This window comes from Polyodon spathula, chromosome 22 (genome assembly GCF_017654505.1).
Source record: "Polyodon spathula isolate WHYD16114869_AA chromosome 22, ASM1765450v1, whole genome shotgun sequence".
NCBI classification, from domain to species: domain Eukaryota; kingdom Metazoa; phylum Chordata; class Actinopteri; order Acipenseriformes; family Polyodontidae; genus Polyodon; species Polyodon spathula.
In genome coordinates, this window is record NC_054555.1 from 26,403,641 (window position 1) to 26,417,822 (window position 14,182).

Here is a 14,182-nt window from a genome sequence, read left to right on the forward strand (position 1 = left end):
TTTTCCCTCACTTCATATAAAAACTGCCCATTGATTTATTTCCATGTTACAGGGTTTACATGACCTTTATAAAAAGCTCAGCTCCTTTAAAAAGGCATTCCAATAGCAATATATTTTTAACTCTGACTTAATGTTAACAGAGCTGCAGGCTTAACTGTGCCCAAAATAGCTTCTACTACCCAATATCCAGTTCTGAACTAGTTAGGCAGACCAGTTTACCATGAGGGCAGTGTTACACTTCATCTGTTCAAAGGATAAAACCCTAAATCTCAACCCTGTTAGCACATGAACCAGTCTTTCCTTTAAAAATCACTTTACAAAAACATCATTTCAATTTGACTTGTTTATGGAGCGTGACAATATTAACAGTACAAAACACACGTTTTAAAATTACTTTTATTTTCACTTCCAGACAGTGCATCGTGAGTATTTTACATAAATATTTTTAAAAGCATCTACATTAGGCTTTCCTTTACTAAATCAATAACATATGTACAGTTATGTATATTCCTAATCTATCTTATTATATAATATGCATTCACTTAAACAACTCATATTATAAAAAACTTTGATAAAATGTAAAACTTGATGTGGATCCTTCTTTCCAAGTTTTGGAAGAACATGTTTACTGACCTTCAAACAGTATTCACAAATATTGGCTTGTGAACAAGATAGCATTTACAGCAGCCTGATGGCCAGTAAAGGAAACAGAAGGACACTAGAAAGGGCAGGACTAGTGCTGCTGCTCAAGCTAGCCTGCTTTGAAGCATAAATCCTACGACTGTTCAAAGCCTGAACAGGGCGGAAGTTGTCTTGCATTTTCACTTCCGTCTGCCCACTGGCCGAGAAATGCACAGAGTTCACAAAGGCACTTAACTGAAATGAGAGAGAGAGAGAGAGAGAGAGAGAGAGAGAGAGAGAGAGAGAGAGAGAGAGAGGAAGAGAGAAAATACTTATTGTATGCAACACCTTACCAGAACTTGATTAGGAATTACAAGCTCGCCAAAAAAAGTTGATTCTGTATATGAAGTTAATGCAAGGTATTTGTTGCCAGAATTCTTGTAAAAACTTCATAGTCAGGTAGGTGGCTACACTGAGAAATTTGCTTTGAATGGAATCCATGATGAAACCATCATTTCCTAATTCACCCAAAAACTTCAGGAGGGGTCAGCGATTAAATCTTTAAAAAAAGACTTTTGTAGCCGATGCTAAACTCAAAGTAATGTTGCACACTAGCCACTAGTGGTCAGGTTTCTGCAATATGGCAGTTTAATGAAAAAACAAAACAGTCACACAACTTCACATACAGAAATAATTTCAAAGATTGTATAAATCAAATATTACAGTAGACGACAGGCTTGTAGTGGTTTCACTTGCGATTGACACCAAATGACAATATTATGTTTTCTGGTCTTTTGAATAAATGTCAGTTTCTCGAGTCTTCAATAAAGCATAGAAAAATGTACACCAAGTCTAACTTGTTGGGGATTTATTTGTGAAGACAGTTGAGTAATATATCATGTGATACAAGTCAAGGAGGGGCAAGCGTACCTGGGCGCTGCTAATGGGGATGGGATCCTCAAACACAGTCCAGATAACTGCCTCAGCACAGCCTGGAGTGGTGAGAGAGCCCCAGTACCGGTAATATCTGCTCAGGAGGTTTTCTGAAGGAAGCAGACTGTCCAGACGGAACGTAGAGGCCAAATCCACCGAATCACCTGTGAAGAAAAAACATTGAACCGTGCCCACTTAAATCTCCCAAAAAAATGTAACTTTCCCTTTCTATCTGATCACTAAAAGATCTTTTATCATATATATATATATATATATATATATATATATATATATATATATATATATACACACACACACACACACACACACACACATAAGTGGCAAAGCAAAAATTTTTACCGTGTTTTTACAGCTGTGAAAATCTTTTATATTTTACAGCTGTGCTAAATTTGAGAATACAATGTTTATGCCTTACAGGGTCAAATATTGCCAAAAAACAAGGGGAAGGATCATACTTACCCAATGGGAATGTTAAAGGTCTACAAACTATGCATGCAAATTGAAGCAGCAGATTTGAAATTGTACTGTACGGCACTACACCTACCACTATAGCGAACACTCTGCAATCCATCGATAATTGTGTTGTAGTTTGGGTTATCCGTTTTGGACACCTGCAGGGAAAAAAAAGTTAAACAAATTCCATTAAAAAGAGGTGGCAATTCTGTTCATGTTTTATTAAACAGAATACTATTGTACTAGAGAAAAAGGCTACAACTGGAATGAACCTTGTTTTAAACCCTCCTTTACTGCATATTTGCTAAGTCTGAAATAAACTAGGCATTTATGTACCAACATATGTCAGGTAACCACACGGATCAAAAGCAATCACTAATGTTATCTGGCCAAGTTATGGGTTTCTTGTGGAGAGAGTTTATCAAAAGCTTGTTCACTTACACTGCAAAGTTTAAAACCTTTTCTTCTGCAACTATACTGGGTTCCAGTCTATGCATAGTGCTACTGAAACAGGCAGCACAAGGCAGTGTTGAATTATTAAAATCTGTATTTAAGCATTTCCAAACTCAATTTCTGAAGTATTTATTGATGCCTCCTTTGTTGCATGTATTCCTGGAATATCTTTTTCAATTTTTCAGATATGACTCTGGGCTGCATCCAAACAGCATCACTTAAACCCTGATCATTTCCTTGTGGTATATTCAGATGAAGGCTTCTCCAAAAATACTGAGCATGTCTAGACTGTAAAAAAGAAAAGGGACCTCAAAAAAAAAAAAAAGTCCAGTGGCTGCAGCCTTTGCCCCATTTCCACTTTCATTTAAATCACGTCACTGCAACGTTTCGAAAAGAAGCTCCTGATGGTTTGGAAAGGGCATTCAAAGCTTTAAAGAAACAGTACTGTAATTTGATAGTCTGAAACAGCATGAGTCAGTCCAGAGAGGGCATAAATGCTGAACTAATCTAGCAAAAAAAAACCAAAAACCAAAAAACAAAACACCCCACCTGCAAACAATGTATAAAACAATACGGAATGTGTGGCCGACTCTGATTTCACCCTCGGACACAGAAAGAGTATCCATGGCTAAAGGAAATACAGTGAACAATTTCAGGGAATATCTGCCATCTCTTCTCTTGTTGGATGCAAAAAGGAGGGTTTTAGCAGTTCAGAAAGTTGCATAAAGGAACCTCTGTGCCAACACTGTGAAAGGAAATTGCAGATTGAAATAAAGCTGCCACACCTGGCGAAACTTAATCCTGCATGTGCGAGTAGGTCTCAATGATATGCAGTATCTCCAAAGTTAAACTGCGAGATAACTTGAGAATATCAGCCCCCCCCCCCCCCCCCCAGGCACCTTAAAAGTCTTAACAGGACAACAATGGAACACCTTGGTGGAGAGAGAGAGAGAGAGAGAGAGAGAGAGAGAGAGAGAGAGAGAGAGAGAGAGAGAGAGAGAGAGAGAGAGAGAGAGAGAGAGAGAGAGATCTCGATGTAAAACAAAAAAAGTCATTACAGTGTGCATATTATAGAAGGGTCTGCTAGAACGAAGTACAAAGATCAAGGATGGTAGTGCTATATTTTAAAGTAATCTAATTAACTAGAAGAAGAACACCTAATCCAATCAATAGTTCTTGATAAAAAGTTGCTACTGTGTACATCTCCCTGGAGAGGTTCTTGATAAAAGCACATGGAGATGAAATGTGAGCATTAGCAGCTTCAGTCATGTCTATTGAATTGCTTTATGCTCTTAATTAGGGATGTCTGAAGGATTTCATGTAACTTTTGGCTTAGTACCGATTGCTTAGGTAGCCGTCTTGCACGTTACTTTATTTTTAGCAGACTATGGATCAGCAATCTAGGGCATGTATAACCACCATTAAAAACAAATATTCAAAACTAGCAACTTCCCACACATTTTCATTTCTGATTGTTGCAAACAAGATCAAGACATCAAATAAGCTACTATATAACATTACAGGAAAATGCCTTACCTTGAAGAAGAAGCCCAACACTGCTAACCCATTGGGATCTGTCACAGCAACTTTTATATCAGTATATTTGGAATGCATGTGGACAATATGGACCTGCAAATAAATAGTTAGTGTATTTTACTGTTCAATAGGCTGTGTGGATTTTTTCTTGTTGGGTAGGTTTCAACTATCACATCAGTAACGTAAGCTTTTGGCAGTTATTAGCAAGCTGACCCCTTAAGTACTAAATGGAGGGTTTAGGTGGTTAAATGTTTGTTTTACTACTGCTAAAACTGACACACAGCTCTCTTGGTACTCAGATAAATCATATACATGAATAGGCTTGCTTGAAAAAGCAGAGGGCTGAACTGGACACATCACAACCAGTTCAGGTTAACTGAATGTGCAGAGCAATGGCCACAATACTAGATCTGTTTTTTAATCTTGCTTAACCTGGGACTAAAATGAACCTGAATCTGTACATGAAACACATCAAGCTTCATTAGAGTCCCTGATTAGCACTAACCTCGGGCTGTCGTGCCTAAGTTAACAATAGTTAGTCCAAGATAAGCGTCTAATCAGGGTCTGTCCCTGCATAGAAAAGTGCAACTTCAAAGCATTGTGCTTCTCCCTACCTCCATTGGATACCGATTTCCATCCAGCTGGTGTTCTGACCCATTCCCATTAGGCTTGCCCCAGTGGAAATGAAACTGTAAAGCATTGTACTCTGCAGGCAGGCCTGCCCCACTCACAGAGATGCCCGATCCAAGGTTCACCTGCACTGTAAATAAGCAAGTACACAGTTAACAGGGCTTGTCTGAAATAATCACATTACATGTGCCAGCTGTGGTACGGTGCTCCTTTACAGCACTGTAGTTGGAAGCAATAGTTAAGCCTGCGTTTCTTTATGTTCTGCCTTAAATAAGGAAGGTTGTGAAAGTTTGTGGCATTCATTTTTAATCAGACTAATAGTTATTTCACTCATACAAAGAAATAAAAATGACTTCTAAATATACACCTTGCCACATAGCAAGATTGTTTGCTTTGTATTCTTGGTTTCCCCCCTAATAGAGTGCAGTTGGTGAACTACCCTTTGCACCTCAAACTTACCTGCATGTCCACTGTTTACAATTGACCAGGCCCCTGCTGGGGTGACGTTGTAACCCTTGAAAACAAATGCATCCAACTCATTGCTCCTTCTGGCTTTCTTGCGGTCAACATTAATGGGAGACTGATTTACACCTCCACACTGATGATCCAAGACTTTCCAGTGTGCAGGAGCTACAGAAATTCATGTATGAGAAATCAACCAGTCACTGTCAAGGATTTGTTCAAAAACGACAGGCAGACAAACGTTTCAGGATTCATAAGTGCATTTATAGTATACTGATGAAGGCACTAATCTAAACGTGTCTACTTGATGGGATAGGCTTAGTGAAAAAGCATGTTTGCTTACAGTATAGGAGGAATAAATATGATAAGAAACAGCATTTATAAATGACTTACCACATTCTGCATCCTGGGCAGCATAGCACCAGGTACCTAAAGTCAGAGAAAGAAATGGATACAGAGTTCAAATATGGATTACAGCAGTGTTTTTTGGTAGTAAATAGAATTGTCAATTAAGAACATGCCAGAACTACACTGGAGCACTCAAACTCAACTTTCCTAGTTAATCACATGGATCACATCTGCAGGAGTTTAGTATATCCTAAAACGCAAAGGGATGCATTGAAACTCCTTTTCAAAAAGACCTATACAGGGCACCTCAATGTTTGAATACACTTCAGAACTGTCCACAGAACTTTGCTAGAGTGTGTTGGGAACCAAAGAAGGCCAGGACTTTAACAAGCCCATTCGCTCCAGCAGTGCCACAGAGAGAGTGCCCAATATAAAAAGACATGCACTTACTGTTGCTAGAACAAAAACAGGACTTTTCAAAATTCAAGTGCCATTTCAGCTGAATCGATATTAGCACTGTTAAACATTCCAGCAGCCAGGGCGGTGGCAGCAATGAGGTGCACTTCATCGATCGACAGTGCTTCAGGGCAGCACAGACATGAATGGGTTTCACGCAAGAGGGTTGATGTTTGAATATTGAAAGGCTTCTCCTAGCACCAGCGCTATACTGTATAAATACATTTATTCAAATAAAGCATGCCTTCTAGTTTCCTTTGGACGCACTATCAAGCAGTGGACAACAGAATCGTGTATCCAACCTTAGTCCCCACTCGGGTTGCCCCCTCTGAGGTACAACAAAATGGGACTGGAAGGGGGTGGGGTGGGGGGGTTAAGTTTAAACTCTCTTTAGACATCCTGTATTCATTAAATAGGAAGCACTGACTATACTGCTATGACAGTATTGACAACCAACTCATATTGTGTCTATTGCATCTTGCTTCATCTAGCTTGTGCTCAATTTATGGTACTGGCATTTCGTACAATGAGGGACTACCAAGGGAAAAGAGGGACAGGTGGGAATCCTAGTCCCAACAGAAACTATGCAATACTGAAGCTAGTATGCTACAACAGTTACATAGCGGACCATATTGAAATGTGGTAACCACACAACTCATGACTGAGGAAGTGTTGTCACTCTGCACAGTAGACATGCAACAGAAAAAAAGATCCTGCAAAGCAAAAAAGAGAATGCACATTTTTCTAAAGCAAGACCAAAACACACATTCCGTCAGCCAAACACCAGACCTTTGATTTTTCTTGGAGCCTTTGACGTCACTGTGCCAAAAAGTTAACTTTTAAAAAAAAATTAGAAGTGCATTAGACATTTTTTGGGAAACTAAATGAGATTTTAATTGTACAGATTGAGCAAATATAATTGTTAGGTTATATTATCATTTGAACCAAAAAGCCAACGTCTTCATAGCAAACTCATTCCTCGTTGCCCGCTCTAACAGTTTTCATTTTATATTATTATTAATAAATTCGCTGAAAAACCGCGGTCGAAATTACACTGGAGGCATTAGACGTCTCTGTCTGGTGGCCGGTTAACAAGTTTCGCCCAGGCGTACGTGATGCGAATCATGCTTTACGCATCTTATTTGACAGTTAAAAAGTTAGTTACGTAGAACAAAGCCAAATTTGATGAAAATATGTAACAGTGTTACATTAACGCTGTAGTAATCTATAATTCAATTTGGATCTTAGTCAAGTCGCTCTGGTACACTACACACAAATAAAAGCACACAAATATTAACACAAATAGAATTGCAATCATAGGGCAGTAACTTACCCCCGGATGACTCGGTCCCCGGCAGCAGCACTGCGAGGAAAATTAGGGCAGCTCTCAGGAATGGCATGCTGATCCCTCTCCTTGCTTTAAAGAAATATATCCTTTTCAGTAGAATAGCGAGGGTATGGCTTTGTATACACACTAAGCAGCGGGCTTATGTGTTTCCTTTCCCTCGGTTCCTTGAAGTGTAGAAAACGTACAAAAAATACGGTTGTGTTTATTTATTTATTTATTTTTTACACTTAAGTTCGTTACTGCTTTCCTTCGTATATCATGTTTTTCGCAGATTCTCTGAATAGCAGCAGTATAATAGCAGGGATGGGGTGACTATATTCAAGTGCAAAACCTGCCCATCGAGACACACGTCTTAGTGCCGTTACTTCGCCTTAAATATTCATTAGGAGGGGACCTGCTATTGAACGCACCGCTGTGTTGTACACGGCTGGGCACTTGCCTAAGCCGGCCCCCACATTATATTCAGACTCAAACTCTTAGAAAGGGCACCGCTTCACGCAGTGTGGTCTATTTCAAGTCAGAGATCCGGCTTTGAGCGTCAGTCTGATATCGAATTATAGTACATTATTGAGACGCTTTGTGCATTTAAAAAACACAAAAACCTTGTCTTTAAAAAAAAAAAAAAAAACAGCTAACTTTAAACCAAACTTTATTTCCATAATCCAAACACATTTTGAGTTAAATCACGCTTTTTATTTTATTGGTTTGATGAAAAATACCGAAACTAAAATCAGCAATCTTAACCAGATGATTAACGAGTACAAAAGACCCCAAAAATGCTTGGTAGGGCAACGAACTGGTGGATATTGTATGATTCGTCCTGTGCGGCCACGCAGCAGCAGAATCAGCTTCTTGTGCGCAGCTCACACTAGCGTTTTTATACCGTTATCGACTACGGAACCGTACAGAAACAGTACCGAACCACCTGTCCAAACTGGACTTCTTATCGGTGTCGTACCGATACAACTCATACAAGAGCAGGTTTCGCGCCGGTACTGTTTCGATGACTCGGAACAGCTTAAATGTGGACAGGTAAACCGACATGGTATCGATACAGTCAATCAATATTCTGAAGCAGGCGCACGTCTTGCTTTACAGTTTAAACACTTTAAACAGCTTTACATTTCACGGCGTTAATGTAAAACTGTTAAAAACAATGCCTATGTAAGTGACAAAATATCCACCTCCACATGGACAGGATGGCAAAACATGATGCAGGTCTATATACCAGCGGATCCACTCCTAGCAAGAGATGGGACAGCCGTCGTCATGGAAACGAGTTCAGAACCAGAACACCGTCTATTTAAACTTACCTGAATGTGGACAGGTACTACTATATCGCAACGGTATTGAAAAGTGAGTTAGGACAGAAAGTGGTTTCAAAGTGGTTGAATAGCAACTTTAAACATTTACGCCATTCTTACGCGTTTGAAGTCAACTCTGACATTGGACTGCAGGAGTAAAATGACACACGACAGTTAATAAGTAAAGCTTGTAATTGTTTCCGGCGGGCGCCCAATCTCAAACATTTAAAAAAGCCATCAAGTTTGTTAAATTTTATCGCTGGATAAAATCGGCAACGACTGTGTTAGAAAAACTACTGCGGTACAACAGTTAAATGTAACTTACCTTTGAACAAGACTGGATAGATATCGTGTGGAATAACGTTGTCGTCTTATTTAAACGGCTGAAAGACGAATCTTGCATGAAACGATGGCGGCAAATTCGAATGTTCCAAAACTTTAGTACTTTAGATAATAAAATAACATTTTCTGGCTGCGACATTAATTCGTCTGATAGATAATATGATCAAATTCTTGTCAAAAACACATTCTCCATATTCCCCATTAATACTGTTGTGGCTAAATACACATAACTCTGGGCTCACTGCAAACCGCTGTCTTTCTTTAATGGATAGTTAGTGATCTCTCCACTACTGCGCAAACACCCAGGGTCACCAGCACATCAAGTCCATTGCAATCCTTTATCACATGCAGACTCATTCTGTATTGTAACTTCTGTGATCTATTGACAATACTAAAGCCACGTGTTATCAGTGTGCTGTATTGACATGTTCACACAACTGTGATGAAATGCATTGTACCCTTATACACTACAGACAACCCAATGCTGTATACACGGCACTGCATATTGGCTGTACACAATGACTGCATTCGCAGCGTCAGATTAGTCACGTTTCTTCTAAACAATTCGCCCCATTAACACTGATTAAATACGGCAACTGTTATGCAATGACGTCATTAAAATTCATTCCATCCACTGGGGGCATGTGCTGCTTGCGCTCCTGGGCTGCTGTTCATCTTACGAGAAGGAATAAATACAGATGCAGACTCATAGCTCTGGAATGGATCAGCCAAGTGTCAGATTTCTATCACGGTTCCAAGTCCACGTTCCAAAGCATCCACGTGCACAATGCACCGAGGCTAAATATAAAACACCACAATCCCTTTCTATAGCGCCTGAACTGGATTCATATAGAGTTACTATAGCGTCTGAACTGGATTCATATAGGGTTACTATAGCGCCTGAACTGGATTCATATAGAGTTACTATAGCGCCTGAACTGGATTCATATAGCGTTACTATAGCGCCTGAACTGGATTCATATAGCGTTACTATAGCGCCTGAACTGGATTCATATAGAGTTACTATAGCGCCTGAACTGGATTCATATAGCGTTACTATAGCGCCTGAACTGGATTCATATAGAGTTACTATAGCGCCTGAACTGGATTCATATAGGGTTACTATAGCGCCTGAACTGGATTCATATAGTGTTACTATAGCGCCTGAACTGGATTCATATAGCGTTACTATAGCGCCTGAACTGGATTCATATAGCGTTACTATAGCGCCTGAACTGGATTCATATAGGGTTACTATAGCGCCTGAACTGGATTCATATAGAGTTACTATAGCGCCTGAACTGGATTCATATAGGGTTACTATAGCGCCTGAACTGGATTCATATAGCGTTACTATAGCGCCTGAACTGGATTCATATAGCGTTACTATAGCGCCTGAACTGGATTCATATAGTGTTACTATAGCGCCTGAACTGGATTCATATAGGGTTACTATAGCGCCTGAACTGGATTCATATAGAGTTACTATAGCGCCTGAACTGGATTCATATAGGGTTACTATAGCGCCTGAACTGGATTCATATAGCGTTACTATAGCGCCTGAACTGGATTCATATAGAGTTACTATAGCGCCTGAACTGGATTCATATAGAGTTACTATAGCGCCTGAACTGGATTCATATAGCGTTACTATAGCGCCTGAACTGGATTCATATAGGGTTACTATAGCGCCTGAACTGGATTCATATAGAGTTACTATAGCGCCTGAACTGGATTCATATAGCGTTACTATAGCGCCTGAACTGGATTCATATAGCGTTACTATAGCGCCTGAACTGGATTCATATAGAGTTACTATAGCGCCTGAACTGGATTCATATAGGGTTACTATAGCGCCTGAACTGGATTCATATAGGGTTAAACATTTGTATTACTGACTTCATTAACATTCGAGTATTGGACAGCTTGTGATCAATTCTACAATAATTCATACGAACCCTTAATTTAAAAGTTCCACAATCAGTTTTATACGAACCATATTGGTGTCAGTTTTACTAAATGCTTTTAAAATCAGGCTAGTCTGAACTGATCTTTCGCGCATTACAGTTTGTTTACAATGCATTGCCCACGTTCCTTTTTAGCCCTGCTTGCGTCATTTTTTCATTGTATAAAGCTGCAGCTCCACTCCTGTTACAGTAGCAGCGATTCAACCGAAAGTGGTCTGGCTAGAATTGCATGGGTATCCACTAGGGAGACTGGCAAAACTGGCAAATAATATTTCCCATACGTTCTATTCCCGTATTGGTTATGACAAGTTCCGGAATGTCCATTTAAATACCCACCTATTTAACAATTCATTGTGAACGGGCCTGTGCATATCCTAATGCAATTTAAACCAGAAAGCCCTTTAAATAGATCTGCTTCGGTTCATTAAATGGTTTGGTTTATTTGATGAGGGCATGTGCACACTGTTGATTTCCCATACCCCAGCATTGCTAACACATGACGTTGCTCTTTTCTTCGGCACCGATAGTGGAACAGAATTAAATGACACTTTTCTCCCCTAAAAAGTTATGGGAAAGAAACAGGAAGCTGACAAATCTCCGATTTATGAAGTCAAACTCGTGTGAGTGCAGCGGGGAAGGTTCAGTGTCTCAGGTATCAGTGTTCACCAACTCCACCGGGAGGCTGCCATTGTAAGATCGTTTAGTCTCAAAACACCGATCTGCCGGGCTGCCCTTTCTCAAACACAGTGTTTGTTCTGATTACAGAGAACCGGCTTTGAGTCAGTGGGGTGAAATCGTGCCATGCCAGCCTACCAGACACAGTCTAGGAATGGGAACTATACTAGAAACCTACAGGACTGCCCCTCAGCATTATAGTCTATATACCACATGCAGGAATTAGAAAAAATGAGGCGGGAAATATGCGAGCAATACAATTGCTTTCTCAGTCAAGAAATTATACTTAGTTACTGCGACCATTGTGTGTGTGTGTGTGTGTGTGTGTGTGTATATATGTATATATATATATATATATATATATATATATATATATATATATATATATATATATATATATATATATATATATATATAAATGCGTTTCTGTTTATGAACAACTTTAAATGACACAAGCGTGCTTTCTATGGTAAAATTCAAGTGTTTGTAGCACCCCCTACTGGTAGACTGTATATCGTTCGAGCTGACCATGGTACTGATTCAGACTTTAAACTGTAAATTGCGTCATTGAATAGAAACTCAAAATAATTTATTTTGGTCGAAGTGCCTTTGCAAAAAGACAACCCCACACTGACTTCATAGTTTCAGTGTCTTACGTGCAAATAAGTCGTACAAAAATGATATAGGACCATACCCAACACCAAGCTTAACTGGTGTTGAGAGGAATTGTTACAGTATTCCTAGATTGCACTGTTCTCAGTGTTGAGCGGTTATTTTAGACCCCTCTCTGCAGTGTTGAGAGTGAAGTGATCACTCTGGTCAACCACACTGGAGAACATGTTGTTGCAGCCCCTGAAATAATGAATTATTAAAAATGAAGGGATGGCCATGCATCTCTTAAGAACAATTCAACCCAGCCCTGTCCTAATTGCCCATGGTGGCAGTGTTTCCACACAAAGTCTTTCTCAATGCCTTCAGTGCCCTCCAGCCAGTTCTGGTTATCAGAGCTCCCCTTGCTAGGAATGTTATTGAAATGAGCAGGTGGAGCATTCGGGCCATTGCTAAATCTGCTCTGAAGTGACAACACAAAGGGTGGCTTGATCCATTCGGCAAATATGAGCATAATGCAATTCACCTGCTGCAAATAAACCCACGTTAAAATATAATGAGCAAAGTCTGGTATATTCAGGGGAGGCGAGGGGAAACCAATACTCATGCATGTGACATATGGCTTTGCTAGAATTGCTGGAGCAATATTCTATTTTAATATTCATTAATATTGTGGCCCCACACCCACAACTCTAGATTGCCTAAATGAAAACAAAAATGTTGGACCAAAAATGTCTTAGCACGTTTTTTTTTTTTTTTTAATAATTTTTAAATGCCTGTAAAGCAGTCGCGGTTCGTGCCCTACAGATTTCCGTTAAATATTAGATTACACTTTAAAAGCGAAACAGGGTATTTCCTTCCCTTTAGCTTAAAATTCTTTCGTGATATTCGGCGCAGGTGTGCCAGCCAGGTTGAGTCGCTTCTCTGGAGTCTCTGTCGTTCCAACAGTGCGGTTCTTTGTTTGACGTGGGAATTCCCATTGCATCAGTGGAGGTAAGAAACTAACCGGGGACGAGGTATGCGTTTAATAATTCCAACTACGCAAGAGCAGAAACCCCTCTTAACATTTAAACAATGGAAGAGATTTTCTTTAGAGCATTTGTGGGTATTTGAGAATGCTGGCAGAAAGAAAAGTTCAGACAGCGGGACTCCGGAAAGAGCGGATATGGTTTCTACTCTATATAGTAAGAGTGAACAACTATTCCCCAAGCTCATCCTCTTTGCGTATTTAAAAATGCATGTTTGTTTTTTTTTTTTTCTGTAGTGTGGGTTAGGAAAGTTGCAACATAATGTTTACATAAAAAAACACATAGTTATAAGTGCTCTGCAAAGCTTACCAAAATGATTGTGGACCCCTGGGTACACAGGTAATGCATGTATTGTGAGATGTTTCCTTTCATTAAAGTGTAAACTACATGGTTCTGTTGCTAGGGCAGAAATATTACAGTGCAGGGCTGCTGGCCACATGATGTAATTGCTTCAAAGGTCTCCCCGCTGCAGTGATTCTGAATTCTTGAAGAAAAAAAAAAAGTCTAAAAGAGACTTCTTTAAAATGACCATTTTGCTTTTTCAACCAGGCAGTGCCGATTTCTCCCCCTAAAAAAACAAAGGCTTTCATTGATCCAGCCAGGACAGGGGCGAGCCTGTACGTCGGGGCTGATGTTGACACTCCATTCACACCTTTATTTGCATGACTGTATTTCAGACAAAAGGCATGGCTGCTGGCCAGGTGAGATCCAGTCTGCAATGACTGAATAAGAGGTCTGTTTCTAACCCTTCAGAGCATGCTAACAGAGTGAATGTCCAAATTTGAATGATAAATGAGGGGACATTTTTATTGGGTTTCCTAAACAGGGGGTTCTTGCGCCAAGGAAAAAGAAATGCATTGCATTGAATATGCACAAGCTTTAATAACACAGACTTGGCTTTGTTTTCCTCATAAGCAAATGTGTCTAAAGCCACATTCAATCAAATGTTACAGTGAGGTGTAACTTCTGTCAGTTTCATCTTATTCGGTGGATAGA

At 39.7% G+C, this 14,182-nt stretch overlaps 1 protein-coding gene across 2 annotated transcripts; it reads right to left on the reverse strand.

Moving 5' to 3' along the window:
- Positions 1–325: 325 nt before the first annotated feature.
- Positions 326–9,153, reverse strand: LOC121296955 (carbonic anhydrase 15-like). 2 transcript variants are annotated; one of them, XM_041222922.1, is made up of 9 exons: positions 8,891–9,153; positions 7,247–7,330; positions 5,503–5,538; positions 5,107–5,277; positions 4,632–4,777; positions 4,018–4,110; positions 2,120–2,186; positions 1,552–1,718; positions 326–876 (listed from the first exon to the last, which is right to left on the reverse strand). In XM_041222922.1, the coding sequence occupies exons 2-9, from the start codon at positions 7,311–7,313 to the stop codon at positions 679–681; spliced, it is 945 nt and encodes a 314-aa protein (XP_041078856.1). In that variant the 5' UTR covers positions 7,314–7,330; positions 8,891–9,153; the 3' UTR covers positions 326–678. The 2 variants fall into 2 exon arrangements, with proteins under 2 accessions (XP_041078856.1, XP_041078855.1); XM_041222921.1 differs by having other exon boundaries at positions 7,247–7,425.
- Between the last annotated feature and the right edge of the window lie 5,029 nt (positions 9,154–14,182).